Source organism: Rhopalosiphum padi, chromosome 3 (assembly GCF_020882245.1).
Source record: "Rhopalosiphum padi isolate XX-2018 chromosome 3, ASM2088224v1, whole genome shotgun sequence".
Taxonomy (NCBI): Eukaryota; Metazoa; Arthropoda; class Insecta; order Hemiptera; family Aphididae; genus Rhopalosiphum; species Rhopalosiphum padi.
In genome coordinates, this window is record NC_083599.1 from 41,857,278 (window position 1) to 41,876,983 (window position 19,706).

At 27.9% G+C, this 19,706-nt stretch overlaps 2 protein-coding genes across 4 annotated transcripts; one reads left to right on the plus strand and one right to left on the minus strand.

Moving 5' to 3' along the window:
• Window positions 1-7,047: 7,047 nt before the first annotated feature.
• LOC132927135 (uncharacterized) lies at window positions 7,048-11,629 on the plus strand. 3 transcript variants are annotated; one of them, XM_060991594.1, is made up of 8 exons: window positions 7,051-7,291; window positions 7,408-7,701; window positions 8,088-8,381; window positions 9,350-9,421; window positions 10,114-10,338; window positions 10,435-10,745; window positions 10,818-11,041; window positions 11,105-11,629. In XM_060991594.1, exons 3-8 carry the CDS (start codon window positions 8,145-8,147, stop codon window positions 11,335-11,337), a joined length of 1,302 nt encoding a protein of 433 aa, XP_060847577.1. In that variant the 5' UTR covers window positions 7,051-7,291; window positions 7,408-7,701; window positions 8,088-8,144; the 3' UTR covers window positions 11,338-11,629. The 3 variants fall into 3 exon arrangements, with proteins under 3 accessions (XP_060847579.1, XP_060847577.1, XP_060847576.1); XM_060991596.1 differs by lacking the exon at window positions 7,408-7,701 and having other exon boundaries at window positions 7,048-7,291; XM_060991593.1 differs by having other exon boundaries at window positions 7,051-7,701.
• Window positions 11,630-13,391: 1,762 nt separating this feature from the next.
• LOC132927734 (eukaryotic translation initiation factor 4E-1A-like) lies at window positions 13,392-19,178 on the minus strand. Its single transcript, XM_060992320.1, has 5 exons — window positions 18,913-19,178; window positions 16,658-16,845; window positions 16,264-16,441; window positions 16,070-16,209; window positions 13,392-13,709 (listed from the first exon to the last, which is right to left on the minus strand). The coding sequence occupies exons 1-5, from the start codon at window positions 18,955-18,957 to the stop codon at window positions 13,598-13,600; spliced, it is 663 nt and encodes a 220-aa protein (XP_060848303.1). The 5' UTR covers window positions 18,958-19,178; the 3' UTR covers window positions 13,392-13,597.
• Between the last annotated feature and the right edge of the window lie 528 nt (window positions 19,179-19,706).

Below are 19,706 nucleotides of genomic sequence, written 5' to 3' on the forward strand. Positions count from 1 at the left end.
TTTAACCTCAAATAGGTTTCATTTTCACATTTCTATACAGACATAAAGTGATTTGTAAAACGTAAAACTATCTGCAGAGGATATAAGTTATCTAGTTTTGTAAAATGAAAAATGTTAATGGTTTTATAATTTATACACATAGTTTTATACGTATATTATAGGTACCTTCGAAGCATATTTTATCAAATTAAAGCATTTTTAACATTTAATAGTATCATAATAATAATTAATAAGTGTGTACTTTTAAATACACACTATTTCATTTTAGTGGTATTACTGGCATACAATACATTTAATTTATTGTACCTATATATTTCGTTTATATTGTATATCAAACATTTTTAGAGTAAAAGTCCCGGACCCTATAAGTTATTAATAAAAACGTATTATAAATTATATTGCAGTAGTGCAGTATATACCTAATAATATTATCTAATAATGTCATATTTTTATTATGTCATAATCATCAGACTTATTAGTTGTACGTAACCTATCGTAAAATACAATACATTATAGTATAATTTATTTGGTTTATATTTTGTTATTTGTTAAATGCATTTAGATAAAAAATTTAAAATATTACTCAATTATTAATTTATAATCAATCTTTGTGTCTTCGTGTTGGACGTGATGGGCGAGATGCTACATTTAAACTAGGAGTATTTCGTAGATCGACTATTGTAATATTTTATAATAAGAAATTTTTTTTTTTCTAAGCATGGGTTATATTATCTGCGTAGACGCGTAGTCAATTAATTACTAGACTAATATTTATCTACACATACGAAATTAAATAGTTGATAAACCATGTTATTACTATGCTAACTATTTTACTATAACATCGATTATATAGAATTGGAAATTTAAAAAAACTATGCTGTTCTAAGATTTAAAATAATCATTTCAGAAAACAATCTGAATACACGCAATATGCAAAATCTATGCATGATCAGAACTTTTAAACGATTATATGATTTTCTTGAAGACTTAATAATATAATGTTAATCTGCTTTCAGTACATACTAATTAAATCGCACATATTATATTAAATATAACATTAATCACTCCATCACGATTCACCAAATAATACTAATTATAGTAACTAGGTATATAGTGTATATCATAGAGTAATAATATAACTTTTATATAATAATATATATAACTATTATAATTAATTATGTATAATTATTTTAATCTTAAATAATTTAATTTATGTATGTCGAGCACAATACACGGTGTTAGACTGCATACCAACTGTATAAAATGTCTATATATACCAATATTATTATAACAAAGGCGCCTTTGCCCTTCGTCCTTTACATAGACACGCAGTATTATGTATTTATGTATTGTGTCGTGTCGTATTTGCTTGTATGAATATTAAATACTTACCTAATATACGTTGATAACACATTATAATAGTGTGTGTCGCACCTTATAGGTACAAGCGTTACTGGCAAGTTATATATATATACATATTTAACTATAGAAAAACACGATGCAGACGATGCAGTGTTAAAGCTCTAGATCAAGGGTCTTCCGCAGCTTCCTGTTTTAAAATTACAACCTTTTTATGCAGCGGCACACGTATTATTTTTTAAAAATTTTGCGGGCCGCATTCGTAGTAAAAACGTGTATTTTATGTATTTTAAATATGTACATTTTTTATGATTATACATTTTAAATTACAAATTATTATTATTATTAAAACATTTCTATAGATGCTAAATTTCAAACGTGATCGTGGGCTGCCGGGCTACACATTATGACAAGGCGGACCCCGGGTTGAAGACCCCTGCTCTATATATATAGTATAGATAATATAATATGATACATTGATACCTATATCTACTCATCAAGATACTACAAATACCTTTGCGAGACAATCATATTATAAACTCAATAGATACATAATATCATTAGCTATAAACGACCTTACAGGTGTCAGGTGGCAATGCGTACCTATTATAGCTATTATTAGGCACAGTGGTGGATATTATAAATTATAATGTACAGCAAGGCCTCCCGCTCTACGCTTTAAAAACCAATAGCCCCATTTTTTAGGAGTTGTGAAATGAACGGTCATCGAGAAGGGAACGTTTATTGATTTTCGAAAATCTATTAAAGTAGGCGTCAAGCGTTGGACCAATGGTTCAAGACTTCAAGTAATGAAGTAGGCACTTATAAGTCGAGTGAAATTAATAATAGTACCATTAGGCCGTCACCAAGGCCGTATAGTTAGAGTAGTTGGACTTTTGTTTTGCCCCCAAGCATCACGATGTAGAGGCCCTGTCCCTCCTAAAACAACGGAGGTAAACCACTTAAATGTAAACTATCCAAAAACGCTGTAGGAAACAGAAAATGATCACAGTCTTTTGACACTGTGTTTAATATTAAAAATGTTTTTTCTTGCCCTGGCAACATATTAACGATAGCATTATTTATTTCATCAGTCATCACAATGTTCATTTTTAGGTGCAAGAATAGCATATTGTGAAAATATAGACAGATTTTCTAAACTAAAAATAATACCTCTAAATATGTCTTTTACTATATCACTTGATAATTATGATATAGTTTTATTTCAATTGAATATTTGTCTGTGTCAGGATTTATAAGTGGATATTCACCATTTCCAATTTCTAACAGAAATTTAGAAAATTCAATTTCATTTTCGTTTGGTTAGGTTAAGTTGGAAGGGGATAGATAGTGCCCACACCATACAGTCGTCGCCGCCGCCGACGATGACGCAACAGTACTGCAGTAGCCGTTAGAGTAGTGGGGGTTATAAACATGTGTGTGTGTGTGTGTGTGTGTGTGTGCACGGCAGGCAACGCACGCCGCTATACGTAACTACAGGGGAAACTAAATAGTTCCAAAAACTATTAAATTGATACATTTTCGGACTTTTCTCATTAGATGGCTCATCTTCACACCAAATACTTGCGTTCAAAAAAAAAAAATCGTGAAAATCGGCCAGGTAGAACTTCAAATATAACTGTCATAAGAAATCGCCTCACGTTTTAATAATTATAATAATAATAATATTTTTCCGCCGATAGAAAAAAAGAATTATCATTTATTTTTCTAGATACTAAATTATTAAATTGATTATATATAAAGTACTTCATGTATGTTTTTCATTTTAAAATAAATGTTTTGGTTGTTGTGCAAATCAATCGTATACAATAATATATATATATAAGTATATAACTACGTTGAATGACGATCTCATAGTAAATGTTAGCAAGACAACATAATAGCATGGCGGTTATCCAGATTTATAAAAGTAGTTACGGGTCAGCTTGCTAGCAATGATAGCTAATAAAGCATTTTATCGAAACTAATAAGCTATCAACTTATATACAATACTTTATACTGTTTAGGACGTTTAGGTACTAGGTAATAGGTATAGTATAGGTATATATAGATATGTTTAATGTGTTTAATACTTTTCCGTTAGGTATCCCTAGATTAGATTAAATAATAAATAATGATGTCGGCATCATTACCAACAATCACTAATATTGTCATAAACAGATGTATTTATGTCCCAAACAGACCAAACAGTACAAATTTGATCGATATGCCAACATATTCATCAATGACTTGGTGTAAGACGATATTACCCGGTGTTTGTTAGCATTCACAGTAACATATTATTATATAGAAAAAAAACTATAAACAAACACGACAACGTTTCACAGACGCAACTCAATTAATAATCATATATATAAGACACATGTTAAAATACGAATAGACTATACTACTATAGGCCTACAAGATATTTAAATGTATTCGATTATATATTGTTTTGATATATTTAACACGAGCTAAACACACTATATTGTGTTTTGCTCGCATTGACACGCAGGATACCCGACAGATAGATACAAACGTAGGAGAAGTTGACGACGGTTGACCGCAGACTATATATTATTATAATAATAATATCATTCTTGTCTAGGAGAGTTGGTCCGCAGACTGACATAGTCAATAGTGACATGGCTTTGTCAGCCGCGGCATCACAGCGCTTGAAGCAACACCTCTCAGACTACCGCCATATTATTGTATGTACTCTTTTTATTTTATTTTGAATTTAGTCATATTTCAATAAACGTAAACATTTAGAAAGCATTCACCGAACTTTGTTGAAATTATTCCAACTCCGTCCTTCGGCCTGTATCGCGTTGGAGTTCGCAACAATTCCAAAAACACGGAAAACATCTCCTAAAACCGTACTTTGGAATTGTTGTGTTATTCTGTAATATCTTTATAATCTACATTATCAATATTTTAGGCTTTAGCGTAGGTACCAACCAACTAATCGTTGAGCAGTTGCGATGTAGCCGCGCGTGCTATAAAATAATAGGTATGTTGCAAATAATTTTAAAGTGTAATATTCCAAGTGTGTTATTAATCGCAAATTATTCTACAAGTGTTTTACAATCAGAAAATTACACTAAGTCCTAGGGGCTGATTCGTGATGTAAATTGACGTGAAGGCGATGCTTGTGCAAATCTGGTAAATCACGTCTATCGGAGCCTTCTCCAGGGCCCTCTTTCATAGTATAGGTTTCGTCCTTTCTTACTCTTCTCCTGTAGCCCTGTCCCTTCTGGTCAACTGACCCGCGTCATTTGTGTTCGCACGTCATAACGCAGTTTAGCACGCGGATATGCGACCTAAATAGATTGTGGCAGGATGACACTTTCTACGTATCTTGTTCGTACATGTCCGTGCACGATGGTATAACTACCCAGTCGTGTTGCTACTGTGTAGTTTCTGATACGAACGAATCCGATCTGTTGTTAATCAAGGGACTATTATAATATTATTGTGTTATGAGTCTGGTATATTTTCGGAAAGCTGGATTTATTAGACCTATATCTCCGCTTTTTATGTTGTCGTTGAACCTTTGCTTTTCCTTGTTATATTCCTGGCGACCTGGCAGTCTGGCACCAGTTACGGCCCACGGGATATTTTGCCATTTGTGTATAATACTATAATATGTAGTAGTAACTGCAGTGGCGGATCTAGGATTTTTTTTTGGGGGGGGCCCATTATTTTTTTTTACATTAGTACATATTTTTATAAAAACACTTGTATTAGTATAATAGTATTTTAAAATGTATAATTATGTATAATGTATTATATAAATGTATGCACATAAAAAAGTATTAAAATTAAAAATATTTGTATATAAAAAAAAATATAATTAAAAGTAGTGTTTTATAGACAAAATTGTAAACGTCTCGAATGTTGTTTGGCAAACAAATCTATTACTTCTTCTGGTTTTATATCAATTTGATAATGAATATTTAATAATGATAACCCATTCAAACGATTTTCTTCCATTGTAGTACTAAACCAAATCATACAATATATTAACCTAGCTATTACTAATAATTGTTCATTTCAGATAAGATATTTGACACTTTCTGCAAGTTATGTCGTTTTACGTCAATCTAATAGGCGATCAGATAAGACGTTACATTATAGCAGCTATAGCATGTAACGTCTTATCTTATAGTATAGCTACAGCCTATTTAGTTTCAACTTTTAAGGATGACTTATAAATATAACCGGAATTTTTCGTGAATTGTGATTATAAGTTTCATGTCATAGTTATATTTTTAAACATCTTAGGGGCCATGGGGGGGGCCCAGGCCCCTCTGGCCCCCTCCTTAAATCCGCCACTGAGTAACTGTAAGTATTACTACTGTTTACTGTATTATGTATTTATGTGTCGTTAAACACCTAATGTATTTTTATTCTTATTATTATTACTGTCATTCTGATAATTGTCAGATCACGTAGCAATATTATCTGTATCCTGTATACGCATTCACAACCGGCATGTCGCGTTGTACGTAGAACCGTAGTGACATCATAGACATATATTTTTTTTGGGGGGCGATTGCTCCAAACAATATTATTCTATAGATATCATTATACATTGTTGAATAAATAATGAATGACATTATGTGTTGATTTTAATTCAGTGTGATAAATTTACAATAGGTATATTTTACTGATATACTCTAGGATGAGTCAGCCACAAATATATAGAATTATTCTATACATCTGTGGAGTCGGCAGATAGGTATCAAAACGTACACCATTGTTGTATACGTATTATGGTATAGAGAAACTGAGAAGATACTATAATCAGCATTGGGGCAAGTTCCTTTTTTTATTTTTATCATTAAAGTCGAACAATTTTATTTATTATGTTCAAAAATATAACTGGTGTTCAATAGATATATTGTAATTTATTAATTAAGTTATTACATGACAAAGAACAATATTAACTAAACTATGTAAAATTTTGATTTTAGAACCAAAGAAGACAACAATTTTGTAAAACACGTTATTCTATATTTTTTTTAACGACAATGCATTTTCCAAGTTATACTAATCTAAAATTACTACCTATCTACTTATTAAAAAAATATATTTTTTTTTTTGTCAAATAGTGAAGTAGCTAGATATTTTACAAAAATGTCGCTGTCAGAATTCGTACTTATTGTATGACAGCCACAGCCGACAGATATATTTACAATTTACATATACTATCATAGTATCATAACTCAATTGGTTCTTAAAATGTATTAAAATAAAATAAAAAAGTACCGAGTAATTTAGTACTTTTACTTCTACTACAGAAAGTCATTTAAATTATCATTAAAATTAAAATGTAATTAAATCATCTATCGCCATAAAATTATTTAAATAATAATTTTGTTACAGTATTTCAGTATTTGTCACTTCCAGACACTGATTATATTGTTTCAATAGGATATTTATTTTATACGATTACAAGCCGGAACTAAGGAAGTCATAGGTCAATTGATAACATAGTAAAATACCTACTTGCCTACCTACTACCTAGGCACTTAATATCAATATTTATTCATAATAATAATAATAAAAAATATCGTGGGCAGGTTTTGATTTTATATCCGAGTGGTATGGCGATGAAACGTTCGTGACGCCACTGCGTACAACTTACACAAGTCGCGGCAAAGGAAGTATATACAATCATCGCCGTACAACGTCGGCAACACGTCCGCGGCAGTGGCGGGACATCGTTATCTTATTATTTATTTTTTTCTTATCAGCCGCCGATTATTGTCATAGTCATCGTCGTCGTGCGAGCAGCGTGTGTCGGACGTCGATGGTAGTGGCGGCGGCGGCGGCGGTCTCTGATTTGTATCGCAATCTCACCACATAGCGTCCAGCGCGCAACGGCGCAACATTTCGCTCGTTATTCCGCATCGCCGCGTTAACTGTACGTACAACAATTTTAATAATAATAATAATTATTATATTACAGCAATCATCTAATTATCATAATTATAGTTATTCGGTTCTAATAAAACTGTGTTTTGTTTTTATGTCGTAAAGCTGTTGTACCAGCAGCGGCAATCGAACCACGACCGCGGACGTGAGTCGATTTCTTTTTCAGTCTCTTTCGATTCTTCCGCTCCCTCCTCGCCGTCCAGTTCGCACGCCGTTTGTCGGACGATCATCGGAGGCAGTCCACGCGGAAAACACTAATTTTTGATGCGCGATTCCCGTCCGACGGTTTGTTGTCGTGTCGGTTGATATTTAACAATTAATTATCCAACGCCAGTGCGATCGTACACTAACCTACTGCGGTAGAAGTACTCCGCCTTACGACAATCACATAGCGTTCGAGTGAGTATACTTTTAATTTTTTTCTTCTGACATTTCGAATCGTTTTGATTTCGCTTTTAACGACCGACATACATAGTGCACTGGTTTTTGACATTTTTTTCTCACTTGGAATTTCATATTTAAACCTACTCGCAAACATTGAGTCTAGTGCCTAAGTGCACTACAAATACTGCTCAGTAACTATCCAAAACCCATTGATAATAATATCAGAGCTTTTAGACATGGGCAGCTGCTTTCCGTTATTGTTACCTGTTCTAAATCAAAAATTATAACTACTGTGTACCTTTTGTCTGAACATACTCGTAATTTGAAGCGATGTTTGTTGTCTTCAATTTTAGTATCTCCATACAAAACTATTGATTAACATATTGGATTTTTTTCCCAAGGTGTCACAGCAACATAAAAATATCATTCGCTGTGTACAAAATATAAGTGCAGTTCCAATGGACATTCAGTTCAATAGTTATGAGTACCATATGATCAGGAAGTTTACTTCCATGTGTTATGGTAGTAAATGTAATCTTATTGACAGGATTAAAATACGCAACAAGATTAGTGTTTGGCATGAAATATTGACATACTTATTATCACCTGATGGCATCCTCAAAATTTATAAGGTTGAATGTACACCGGGTGAGAATAATGACCTCGTGACATCTGACTCGCTACCAAATTATGTGGTAAGACCTTTATTTTATTTAATGTTTATTTAACCCAACTTTATTAGTTTTTCACTTTTTTTCTGCATACTACTCATATACTACCTTCTAATAGAAGTTATAAAAAAATCATTAGGCAAACCTTGGTATACAATTTTAATAATTAACATAAAATATAAAATTATATTAGATCCGCCACAAATATAAATTAATAAAAATAACAAATTTTGTGTACTTTTATTCAGAATATTACATTTTATTAACCTCTGCTCTATACTGTAGGTATTTTCTTTAGTTATAGTTACCTAGTGATATATTGTTTCTTTATTTAACTAAAAGCAATTGTAAATACTATTTATTTTAATAATAAACAATTATACAATATTTGCATGCTAGTAAAAGGCTTTTATTGTTTTTACTCTAAATAATAAAATAATCTTGATCATAATCCATCATAAAAATATATTTGCATGAATTTTCTTTAATGAAATTAAAATAAAGTGTTTAAAAACATTTAGGTATTATTTATTGTATTAACTATTTATTATTTTATTTACTTTTATATTGGTTGTTCGTCATTTTGTACTGCTAAACTAGACTTAAAAATATTGATGACTTATTTTATCAAGTAACCATGCTTACCTTATTTAACTTAACAATTTTTTTTTATCAAAATTATGTTGGCTATTTATTAATTATAAAAAAATTTATTTTTTAGTATATATATAATCCAATCCTTGTTACAATATTATTACCTAACCTTTTCTCAATTGAGATATATAAATGCTTACAAAAGAAAAAAATATTTTTGTTTGAGTAGTTGTAAATAAAATAACAAATATTACAATATTACAATACACGTAATTTCCTAACGTATCGTTTAAACAATACAACATTGATCATTTTTAAATTATACTTTTTAAAGAGTTTACCAACAAACGGTATTTCAATTTTGTACATTAAAAAGTAACAAAATATGTTCTTTTCAGATAAAACGAAAATTAAAAGCTGTGATACGAGGTAATGAGGGTCATATGGTGAGCTCAAATGTTCCATTAAATGTAAGTAAAACAATGATAACTAAGAGTTAAAACTTTGACCACCAAGTGCCCGACAATGCGGGAATTTGATAATCTTTTTCTGCAAGCCACAGCCTATTTAGAGAGTTATTCATAGAATATTTTTTTTCAATATTTCCAAAACTAACCATCAGAAATTAATGATACCGATATCAGTATTATTTTTATCTCGCCTTAAAGATTATAGCATTAGATTAAAGTGGTACTTGACAGGCATTTTTTGTCATTTCTATATCTTGAAAATATTTAATTGAGGTAAAACATATACCTTTCTAATTTTCAATGCTTAATTGTCTTCTCTATGCAATGGCCATATCATTCGTATCATTACTTCAGCACTAGTACAATAAAGCTTATTTGAAAATTATGGGATATGACAGCTCGCAGTCACTTGGAGTATAGTAATATGGTAGTATGACAGCCGGCAACCAAATTTTCATTGTTATCACCACTGACGGCAACTACATGGGAGTTAAAGTGTTAATCATTAAACCAATATTCTGATGATATTTTAGCAAAAAAAATTTTTTTAATATTTTTGATTATGGTAAATTTAATTAATAAGTAATTTATAATTGGTTTATAATTTAAAAGTTTAAAGGTTAATGCTTTTTGAGTAATTTAGTATTTTTTTAAATAATACCATGGTTTAATTTTATTCTTATTATTTACAGTTAGGTTATCTATTACTAGATGATCCACGTTACATAGAAAAAACTATAGAAAATTATCCATTACGCTTACTGACATTCTTGAAAAATGAATTAAACCAGTATCGTAGATCATTAAATATTCCTTATTCTACACCATTATCAAGGTATCTACAAAGATATAATATTGTTGAAATGTATTTGGACAATATTTTAGAAAGTATAGATGACAGCAAGCTTCCATTTGAGGTAATTTAATTATTCAAAATTTATAAAATTATATATATTTCTTCTATGTTTTTATATTTTAAATGATAAATACATTATATATATATATTTTTTCAGATTTTTCAATGTCAGAATGTTAAAATCTTATCTCTCAAACATAATCATTTACGTCAAATACCAAGTGCAATTGGTCGACTAACAAAGCTTGAAGTGCTTATACTGACTGATAACTTATTAACTGTACAATCAATTCCTTTTACTCTAAAGTTTTGTGTTAATCTGAAGGAACTATATGTTGACGATAACCAACTTGAAGCATTACCTGGATTTTTAACAAGCATGAATCATTTAGAATTAGTTTATAGACTGGGTAATCGTAATTACTTCAAGTCGTTTTTTTTGTGGTATCACACTGATTATGATCATAGGTAATTGTAGCTTTTTAGAAAATATTTAATTAATATAATATTTTAATATTGTATGTTTATTTGTTATTGCAGAGCTCGTAAAGAAATATGGAAAAATTATTGGATAAGAGGGGAAACAGGTTCAAAACAAGCTGTTTCATCTCTTTTAGACATTTGTGTTGAACAAATATTTTCAAGTGGGATTAATTTTTTTAATGAAGAAATCCCAGAATCCTTAAAACATTATATGTCTTTAACTTACCTTAATTACAATATATGTAACTTCTGTAATGTTGCAACAGACTGTTCAAAACCAGGTTATTATAAATAAACATTTTAAAATACAAAACGAAAAACTAATATTCTGTTTTCAATTACAGGTTATAGTACAGTAACATTTCTAACTCCTTATCTAGGAAATACCTGTGTTCCATTTCAACACTGGGCATGTTCAAAAGAGTGTGTTCTTGCTATTGAAGGACCTGCGAAAAAGTTACAGCTTGAAGGAGCAGAGAGGCTGGATCATGAATATTCTCATTACATAGCAACTTCCAATAAAACTGCTGAAAAGTCTAATAAGAAACTAAAACGTAATCAATGTTGTATAAGTTAAATTCCTTAATTATTCGACATGTTCATAAATAACAAATATGCATTTTGTTAATCATTTGTATGAGACTGATTTATATTTTTAATATTTTAATTGTGATAGAGTGGCCATTTCGGTCGCCAACTATTTAAAATATAATCTAATAAACAAATTTAATTGTAAATATTTGTTAGGTAAGATAAATAAAATTTGATATTTTTAAAGTTACAAGTAGATTGATTTTACTGGTTTCATGAAATAAATGATATAATAACAAATATGAATTTAGTAAAAATAAAAATACTTGTAAAAATAATTATTTTATGTTTTTTTTTTATTATTATGTTTTACTACTGACCTGTATGCATAGTTTGATATTTATATAAAAAAAGTGGGCAAGTGGGTATCGCTCTGCTGTATAGTATCAGTAGAGATGGAGAGTAGGTCACTGGACACTATAATGGATGTGTTAAATTTGAATGCAATGACGGGTAGCATTGTATACGAAAAACGATTCTGATGATTTGTCAGTCAATGATAATTAGTTGGATATATTATATTATTACACCTATATTTAAATTGTAATATATCGTTATTTTACGCGATTTCGTAAAAAATTAAATTTCATACGCTCATAAAATGTTTTCTATATTGACGCTGGAATTTTTTTTTACAATTACTTAAAGGAGTAAAAACAAAATTGATTTCTTCAAAAATTTGATTTGTAAAATATTTGTTTTCTGTAATTTTTTTTTCATATTTTTCCAATTATTTGATAAGTTTTAATCTTTTTTAAACTTTTACTTTTTACAGAATTATAAAATCAATAAATATCTCAAAACATAAAATAGCTTAGAATTTAGAAATTAAGTATATACATAAGTGTCACCAATCACCATTATACAAAAATTGCTAATAAAAAAAAATAATCATAGTAAAATTGTTGATATTAAATAATTAAATATTTCTATTGAAACAAAATTAATTTATTTCAAAATAAAAATTCAACCCAAGCAAAAATTGAACGTGTTATTAGAGACATATAATACAGGGCATAATTATATATTAAATAATACATAAAACACTTAAAAGCTTACTGATTACAATGTATTCAACAAATAATAAAATTATTCAATAATTAGATAAACTCAACATTTTTTTCGGTTTATAACTATTTTCAAAAAATCTACCTTTATTTGTATTTATTTCCATTGGTGTATAATATCCATAGCAAGAAAATTTTAACAGATAGTAGTATCGAGCAATGTGAACTTTTTTTTACAAATACTATATGTTATAGTTACATCAACTTTAATACTACTAGATTGAACCATTTTCTTAACTGCATTCAAAATATTGTTTAGAACTCCTTTTTATAAAGCATAAATATCTCAACTACATGCCTACTACACTTGCCTCTATTGTGGTATACAATTTTCTGTATACATGGCGTTTGCATCAACACACCGATGAATAACAACAGTCATCAATGATAAAATGCATGGCGTTAGCTTAGGGTAGATCAGCGGTCCCCACTACAATTAAATTATACATTCTAAAATCCTAAATTCTATAAACAGTAAATAAAATGAACATCACTTTTTATCTTATATTATTATTTTTATATTTTTAATTATTATCATTAAAAATGTATGCAGCCCCCAATTAATTTTCAAAAATTACATTTGGCCCTTTCTAAAATCTTAGTGAGGACCGCTGGGTTAGATAGTGATCCATGCCACAGTCTATGCATGCAAAAGCGGTTCAATCTTAACCCCAATAGAGTATAAATATCTACTTTTTAGTTTAGACTAGTGGTTTTCAACCTTTTTTATCTCACGGCACATTTTTTATAACCAAAGATTTTGACGGAACACTAAGAAAATTAAGTACTGAGAAATTTCTATTTTTAACACCTATTAATACTATACCTACAGCTAGTTCACAGCATACTTATGTGCCGTGAAACACCGGGAGAGAAACACTGGTTTAGACCTTAACAGTTGTTATATGGTTTGAAAATTTCAATACAGAAAAATTATAAAATTTAAATCATGTAAAAACAATTAATAATCAACTTCTCAGCCAAGAAAACCAAACAAAGATTTATTTTATTGTTGTTAAAATAAATATATAGAAGTTGTTTACAAAAAAAAATTAAATTTCACCTCTGGCAATAAGAATTTTGTTTCTATTATATTTAATTTTCACTTTAAATGCATTTTATTTTTAACATAATTTTTAACAAAATATTTTAAAACATTTCTTTTTTAACTTTGATAATTTATATATTAAACATTGGTTTTGTAGACGATCCTCGTTTATTTTCTGTACTTGTAAGACACTCATAAACCATCTTCATATCTTTTGTGCCCAAAACTTCTTTTATTTTCCTTCTGTAATTTAAATAAAATTATCTTTAATGTAAATTTCAATAATAATAAATTCAAAAAGATAGGCTGGTGGACATTAATCTGATGTATATTAGATTTAGGGTGTCACTATTATAGGTGTGATAAATAATAAATTTGAATTTGATGATATGAGTATCATTGCATACAAATAATAAATCTAAGCAGTGACAATCTGTCACTGTATCACTGAGTATATTTTATGATGTTTTTTTGATATAGTTATCAGTCATTTATTTAACAATTAGTATTACAGTAAGTTTACAAAAAATTTTCCAAAAATATTGCATTTATTATATTATTAGTATTAAATTATTTAATTATTATAATACTATATATTTATACTATACGATATCAACTTCTGTAATTCAAAATGTAATACATCTTTCTGTAAATACCATATAACAGTAAAAATAGATTTATATTATAAATAGAAAATATCTTAAGATAAACCAAAAATGTCATTGTTTATAGTAAAATTCATAATAATGAAAAATATATGTAAGTTTAAAGTTCTCACGAATAGTGTTTTTAAATATAATAATCTTATAATAATTGTATTATTCTGTGTAAACACATTGTAAATATCTTTAGAAATAATTGTCCAAATAATATTTAGATTTGATGGTTTCAGTGCGTATGAACTACTTATGAAGAACCTTGTATTAAATTTTCAAAACTAAATATAAAATTTAAGATTAAAAGTTATTATAAATTTCTAACGATCAATTAGTTTGCAAATGTTTGCAATTCTATTGAATTTAGTCATTTAATATTTTTGTACAGATATAAGAGCAACTTATGTAAGATTTTGTGTTAAATTTTCAAGAATTTTGACCCAGCAAATAATTTTTTGTTAAAAATTACTGTAAAAAATTGAAAATTAGTTATGCCTATAAATAATCCAAAATGTTATTTTTAAACAACTAAATTTCAAAATTGTTTAAGGAGAAATAATTATATTACGTGTGAATGTTGCAAAAATTTGAACTTCAAATGCTAATGGTAACATTTTTTATTTTGTCTATTGATTAATAATTTTATAAATGTCTAACTACAAAATATATTTTTGAGCTTTTGTCAAGATTCTAACTAAAATTCTTATAAAAGAAATATGAGTATAAATTTTCATTATTTTTTAAAACCACTCTTGAAGAGCTTTATATTAAATTTTCAAGCATTTCTATCCAATGAATAATTTAGTTTTAATTTAAAATCAAAAATTTCTCATGCCTATAAAAAACTTGAAAAGAGTGAATATTTAAATGATTTTATCGTAAATAGAAATAGATAAAATAAACATTTGGTGAAAATGTATTCAATGTTCAACGATTTTTTGTTCTTGGGTTATTGGTTAAGAGGACATAGAACCCGCATATGTTGTCTCAGTCTTACACACGTGCGACATAGCAAATTTTCGTTCACAAGTTTCAATATTGTGCTGTATAGTTTTGATATTAGAGCAAACTGACCTATTATAAAATGTAAAGGTAAGATTATTATCCAGGGCTCAATGTAGCCTTTTATTGATATTGTTATTTTTAAGTATGTTAAGATCATTTTAAAATTTGCTGTGTTCCACGTGTGTAAGACGGAGACAACACATGCGGGTACCACGTCCTCTTAACTAAAAGAACTGAAACTATTTTGTCAGAAATTTGATTTGTGTAAAGACCTGCGTCTCCTTCATTATTTAATTTTATTAAATTAAATACTTGAAATTTTAAAGTAATTTTCAAAGTACCTACTAAATCCAGTTTGCTATCCTAAACTATTCTCAAGTTAAAAATGAAGCATTTTGTTGACTACTTATCGTATACATACATTAAAATAAAAAACTACATCATTGTAAAATCAACATATTTATTGCTCTGATCAGAATCTAAAACATATTGATTATTTATATTTATTGACTAAGCATGTAGGTTTGTAATTACTTATTTCTAAGACATAAAATATATTGAATTAATAAATTGGAACCAAATTTAAATTTTAACTTGATATATAAAAATGTAAATACATTACAATAAATCATTAAAAAAAAAGTTATGCTAATGTATCTTTAATACTTTTAAATTATTATAATAACAATTTGTAATATACTTTGTATTACATATCAAAACCTTTTTAATGGTATTTAATATTTATAGAAAAAAATAATCAAAAATTTCAAATGCCAGTTTGAAAAGAGTCAAAATATTTTACATTTAAATTGAAAATTGAATACAAAATAAGAATATTGATTAGATCAAAAATAAAATTGTTCTTACTGTAAATGTAAGGGGGTAAATGTTGCCATACTTTACTATCGGTAGATATTTGCAAAAATAGTTATTGTTACATACCCAATAGCTATAATGTTGATCTTATTATCTTGAGATGCATTGTTTGTCCATACTGATAGTTTAATTCCTTTGTTTTGTACACTAATTATAGCTCCATTAATTTCAGAACTCTCATACACTTCACCAATCATACTCATTATCTAAAAATAATAATAATTATAAATTTAAATTAAATAAAAAATATTATTTCTCACTATTTTCTTCCAGTATTCATCTACAAGATGGAATTTTTTTTTTTGTGAAAACTCCAATAACCAACGTCCACCAGAAATATTATTTTCATCATCCCAATTAGGTTTAATTCCATATTTAAAATAGCTGTAATGACTTTGAGACGGAAGTTGACTTGGACTTTTAATGTGATTAAATAAGCTAAAATGTTTATAATTAGTATTACAATTTATTTTTTTTTTTATAACAAAGGTTTATATTTTAAAAATAATTTACATAATAAAAATTAATTAAATCTATACTAAGTTACGGTTTCAAAATAAAATGTTGGTACTTTTTAAATGTATAATATATACATATTAATTATAAATATTTTACATCTTAATTTTTTTTTTTATTATTATAAAGAAAACTTACCACCAAAAATCTTCAACAGTATCAAAACTAAATACTTCCTGTAGATTTTCTTCTAAAATTTTACTCTTTTGTTCATAAAACCAAAATGTCCATTTATTCGCTAATAAATGTTTATCATCTAATCGAATTTTTGCAATAGCCTTTTCAGTCTCATTAAGTTCTTTGTTTTCAACTTTTGTTAATTCATCCTAAATGAACATAACATAATTAATTAAAATATATGATTAAAAAATCATAATTAATTACCTACAAATACTAAACAAATAAATTATAGGGGCAATCCAAAAAACTTACTAATTTAAAAATTTCTGAATTAATCTATATTTCTAACATTTCTAATTTAAACTAATCTAATTCTATGAAATATATAGATTTAATGTATACTTATGCAAAACGCAAGAATTTGAAAATATTTTGGTAGATGACTTTTTTATAAAATCAATTTGCACATATTATTACAATATGTTTAGTTAAATTTGCAGTTTTAAAAAAATATATTAATAGTTGAGGAACCTAAAATTATGTTTTAGCCTAAAGGTACTATTAAGGATAAAACTATAAAATAATTATTTATTTCACATTTATAACAAATTTTATCAAACATTTAAACTTTAAAGCCTATAAAAAAAAACACTGTTTATATTTTATATTCTATATTTATAAAGAAGTGAAATAACAAATTATGAGGATCCTTGTTATAAATTCAAAGAATGGAAGAACAAATGTTGTATTTTAGATAAATCAAAGTGAGTAACACTTAAAACAAATTATACTTGGATGGAATGATGAAAATCTAAAGATTTTTTATTTCTAAAAAATTGTATAAATTATATTTTTGAATTTTTTTTTCTAGTATTTGTGTTTACATTACAGTATTATACAGACACAGACCAGCACAAACCAGACTGTCAAAACATTGATTCAGATGATAGTTGGTTGGCCTGGTGCTATATCACGATATGAGCAGTGACGTATGCATCAATGTGAATATCTTACACAACTACACAAGTTAACAATATAATATTTTGTCGCTTTGTGCCGTGTCAATCAGGCTTAAGACTCATACTTGTCGAAGACTTTGTCATATCCACATAACCACAAGCATCTAGCTTTTCTTAGTCTTGGAGCTTAAATAATTATGTACTACAGGCGTAACTAATGGGGGGGAGCCCCCCCAGAATTTTAGGGTAAATGTATGTGCATATAAACATATTAGTATTAACTTTATTTTTGCCTATAATATAAAAAAATACATTGTTTCATTTAAACAAATAATCATTCAAATCAATTGTAAACACCAATAGAAACAATAAATAATAATCAAATTAAAAAAATGTGCTATAGCTATGGTGACCAGATATAAAAAATTTAAAAAAAGTACATTTTAAAACTTAGCTCCTTCTCTGTCGTAATTGTTCAATGCATATACTATTCTACCCGTTTTACCCATATTTCCATAGGTCATCTCCTTCTATAAAACTTGTTTTTTTTTTCATCTGATTACTCTATTTATTTTATTATGATTATCAATTATAAAAACCAATTATTTGGAGTTATAATGTTAACTCATTTAGTGTGTGTCTTTTACGATGAAAATACTTTGATATTGAAGAATTTAAAGTAAGCTTAAACTAAAGGATAAATTTTTTTTAAAGATAAAATTACCAAACGTAAAACATATATACACGATTTAATATATCTTAAATCGTGCTACCAACCAATAAGAATGATTTAGGTCAAACCATAAATTATAAATTTATAATCAAATTATAAAAAACAGTAAAAACACATAAACACGTATTAGCCCATAATAATTTTAAAAAAATAGTAAAATATCATGTACTTAACACTATTGTTAAGGACACTAGGACACACATCAAAAAGGAGTACAGTCCTACGAAAAAGAGTACGTCTGGTCACCATAGCTATAGCCTCCCTAATTTAAAGGACTAGTTACGCCTATGTTATGTAGTATACCTATAGCTATTTTGTGTTCAACAAAATAATTTAATTCTATTTTATTAAAAAAAATTAACAAGTGTTTAGTTTACTGCTACAAATAACAAATACCTATCTTTCTCGCAAACGTATTATAATATGGCCGTTAGGTACAAACTCGCTACATCGTTTAAGTAATAATAAATATGCAATGTCCACACAGCCATCATTATAATGGTCATAATATACATTTGAGATTAAAAATTGTATAGCTTAGAGTTTAGATATTTAAAATTATTAAGAAAAGCATTTCTCACCTCAGTCATATTCATGCGTTTATTTTTCCCTAGTTCTTGGCTCATCCTAATATTGATAAGTGTGAATTTTAAAATTAAAATAAGAATACAAACACAAAATAAATGAAATTTTGTGGTAGTCACTAGTACTCGGTAAAATATTAAAATACGTCTACTATTTAACGGTGTCCGGCATCCGCATGCCTTACGTTTGTGTCATTCACTACAGAACGGAACTGCGGAACAACTAACAAGCCGAACGCGAGTGGCGAGTCTTTCAAATAGTTCAAAGCAGCTGCCAAGGATTCGGTGATTCGGTCTAAACCGCAAAATGTATTTATGTGTGACCAGGTTTGTTCACAAAAAAAGAAAATTATATTTCGTTCATGGTTACACTGCCGAGTTTCTTTCTTGGATACATGATACAGAAAAGATGAAGTAGGTACCATACTAGTATTATACTATTTATACTACCATGATAAAATACTAATAAAACTTGGCATTTTGACAATAACCGTTTGATTAGAATAAATTTGACTGATAGCACCGCGGTTTTCTATGACTTACAATCTAAGTCCTTTGACTCATTTCTATATTGTTTCTAGCATTTACCGTACTGTAAATAGGTAGGTAATAAATATTGAAGCAATTGCAATACAATCTAATATAATAGACGGAATAAAATTAATTTAATGTATTTAACAGGATACCTACACATTTTAAATATTTAAATAGTTTATGATTTGTAAGAATCTGTTTTAAAATATTAATATATTTATACAGCATAACTTATTTATTAATACCAATATTAAATA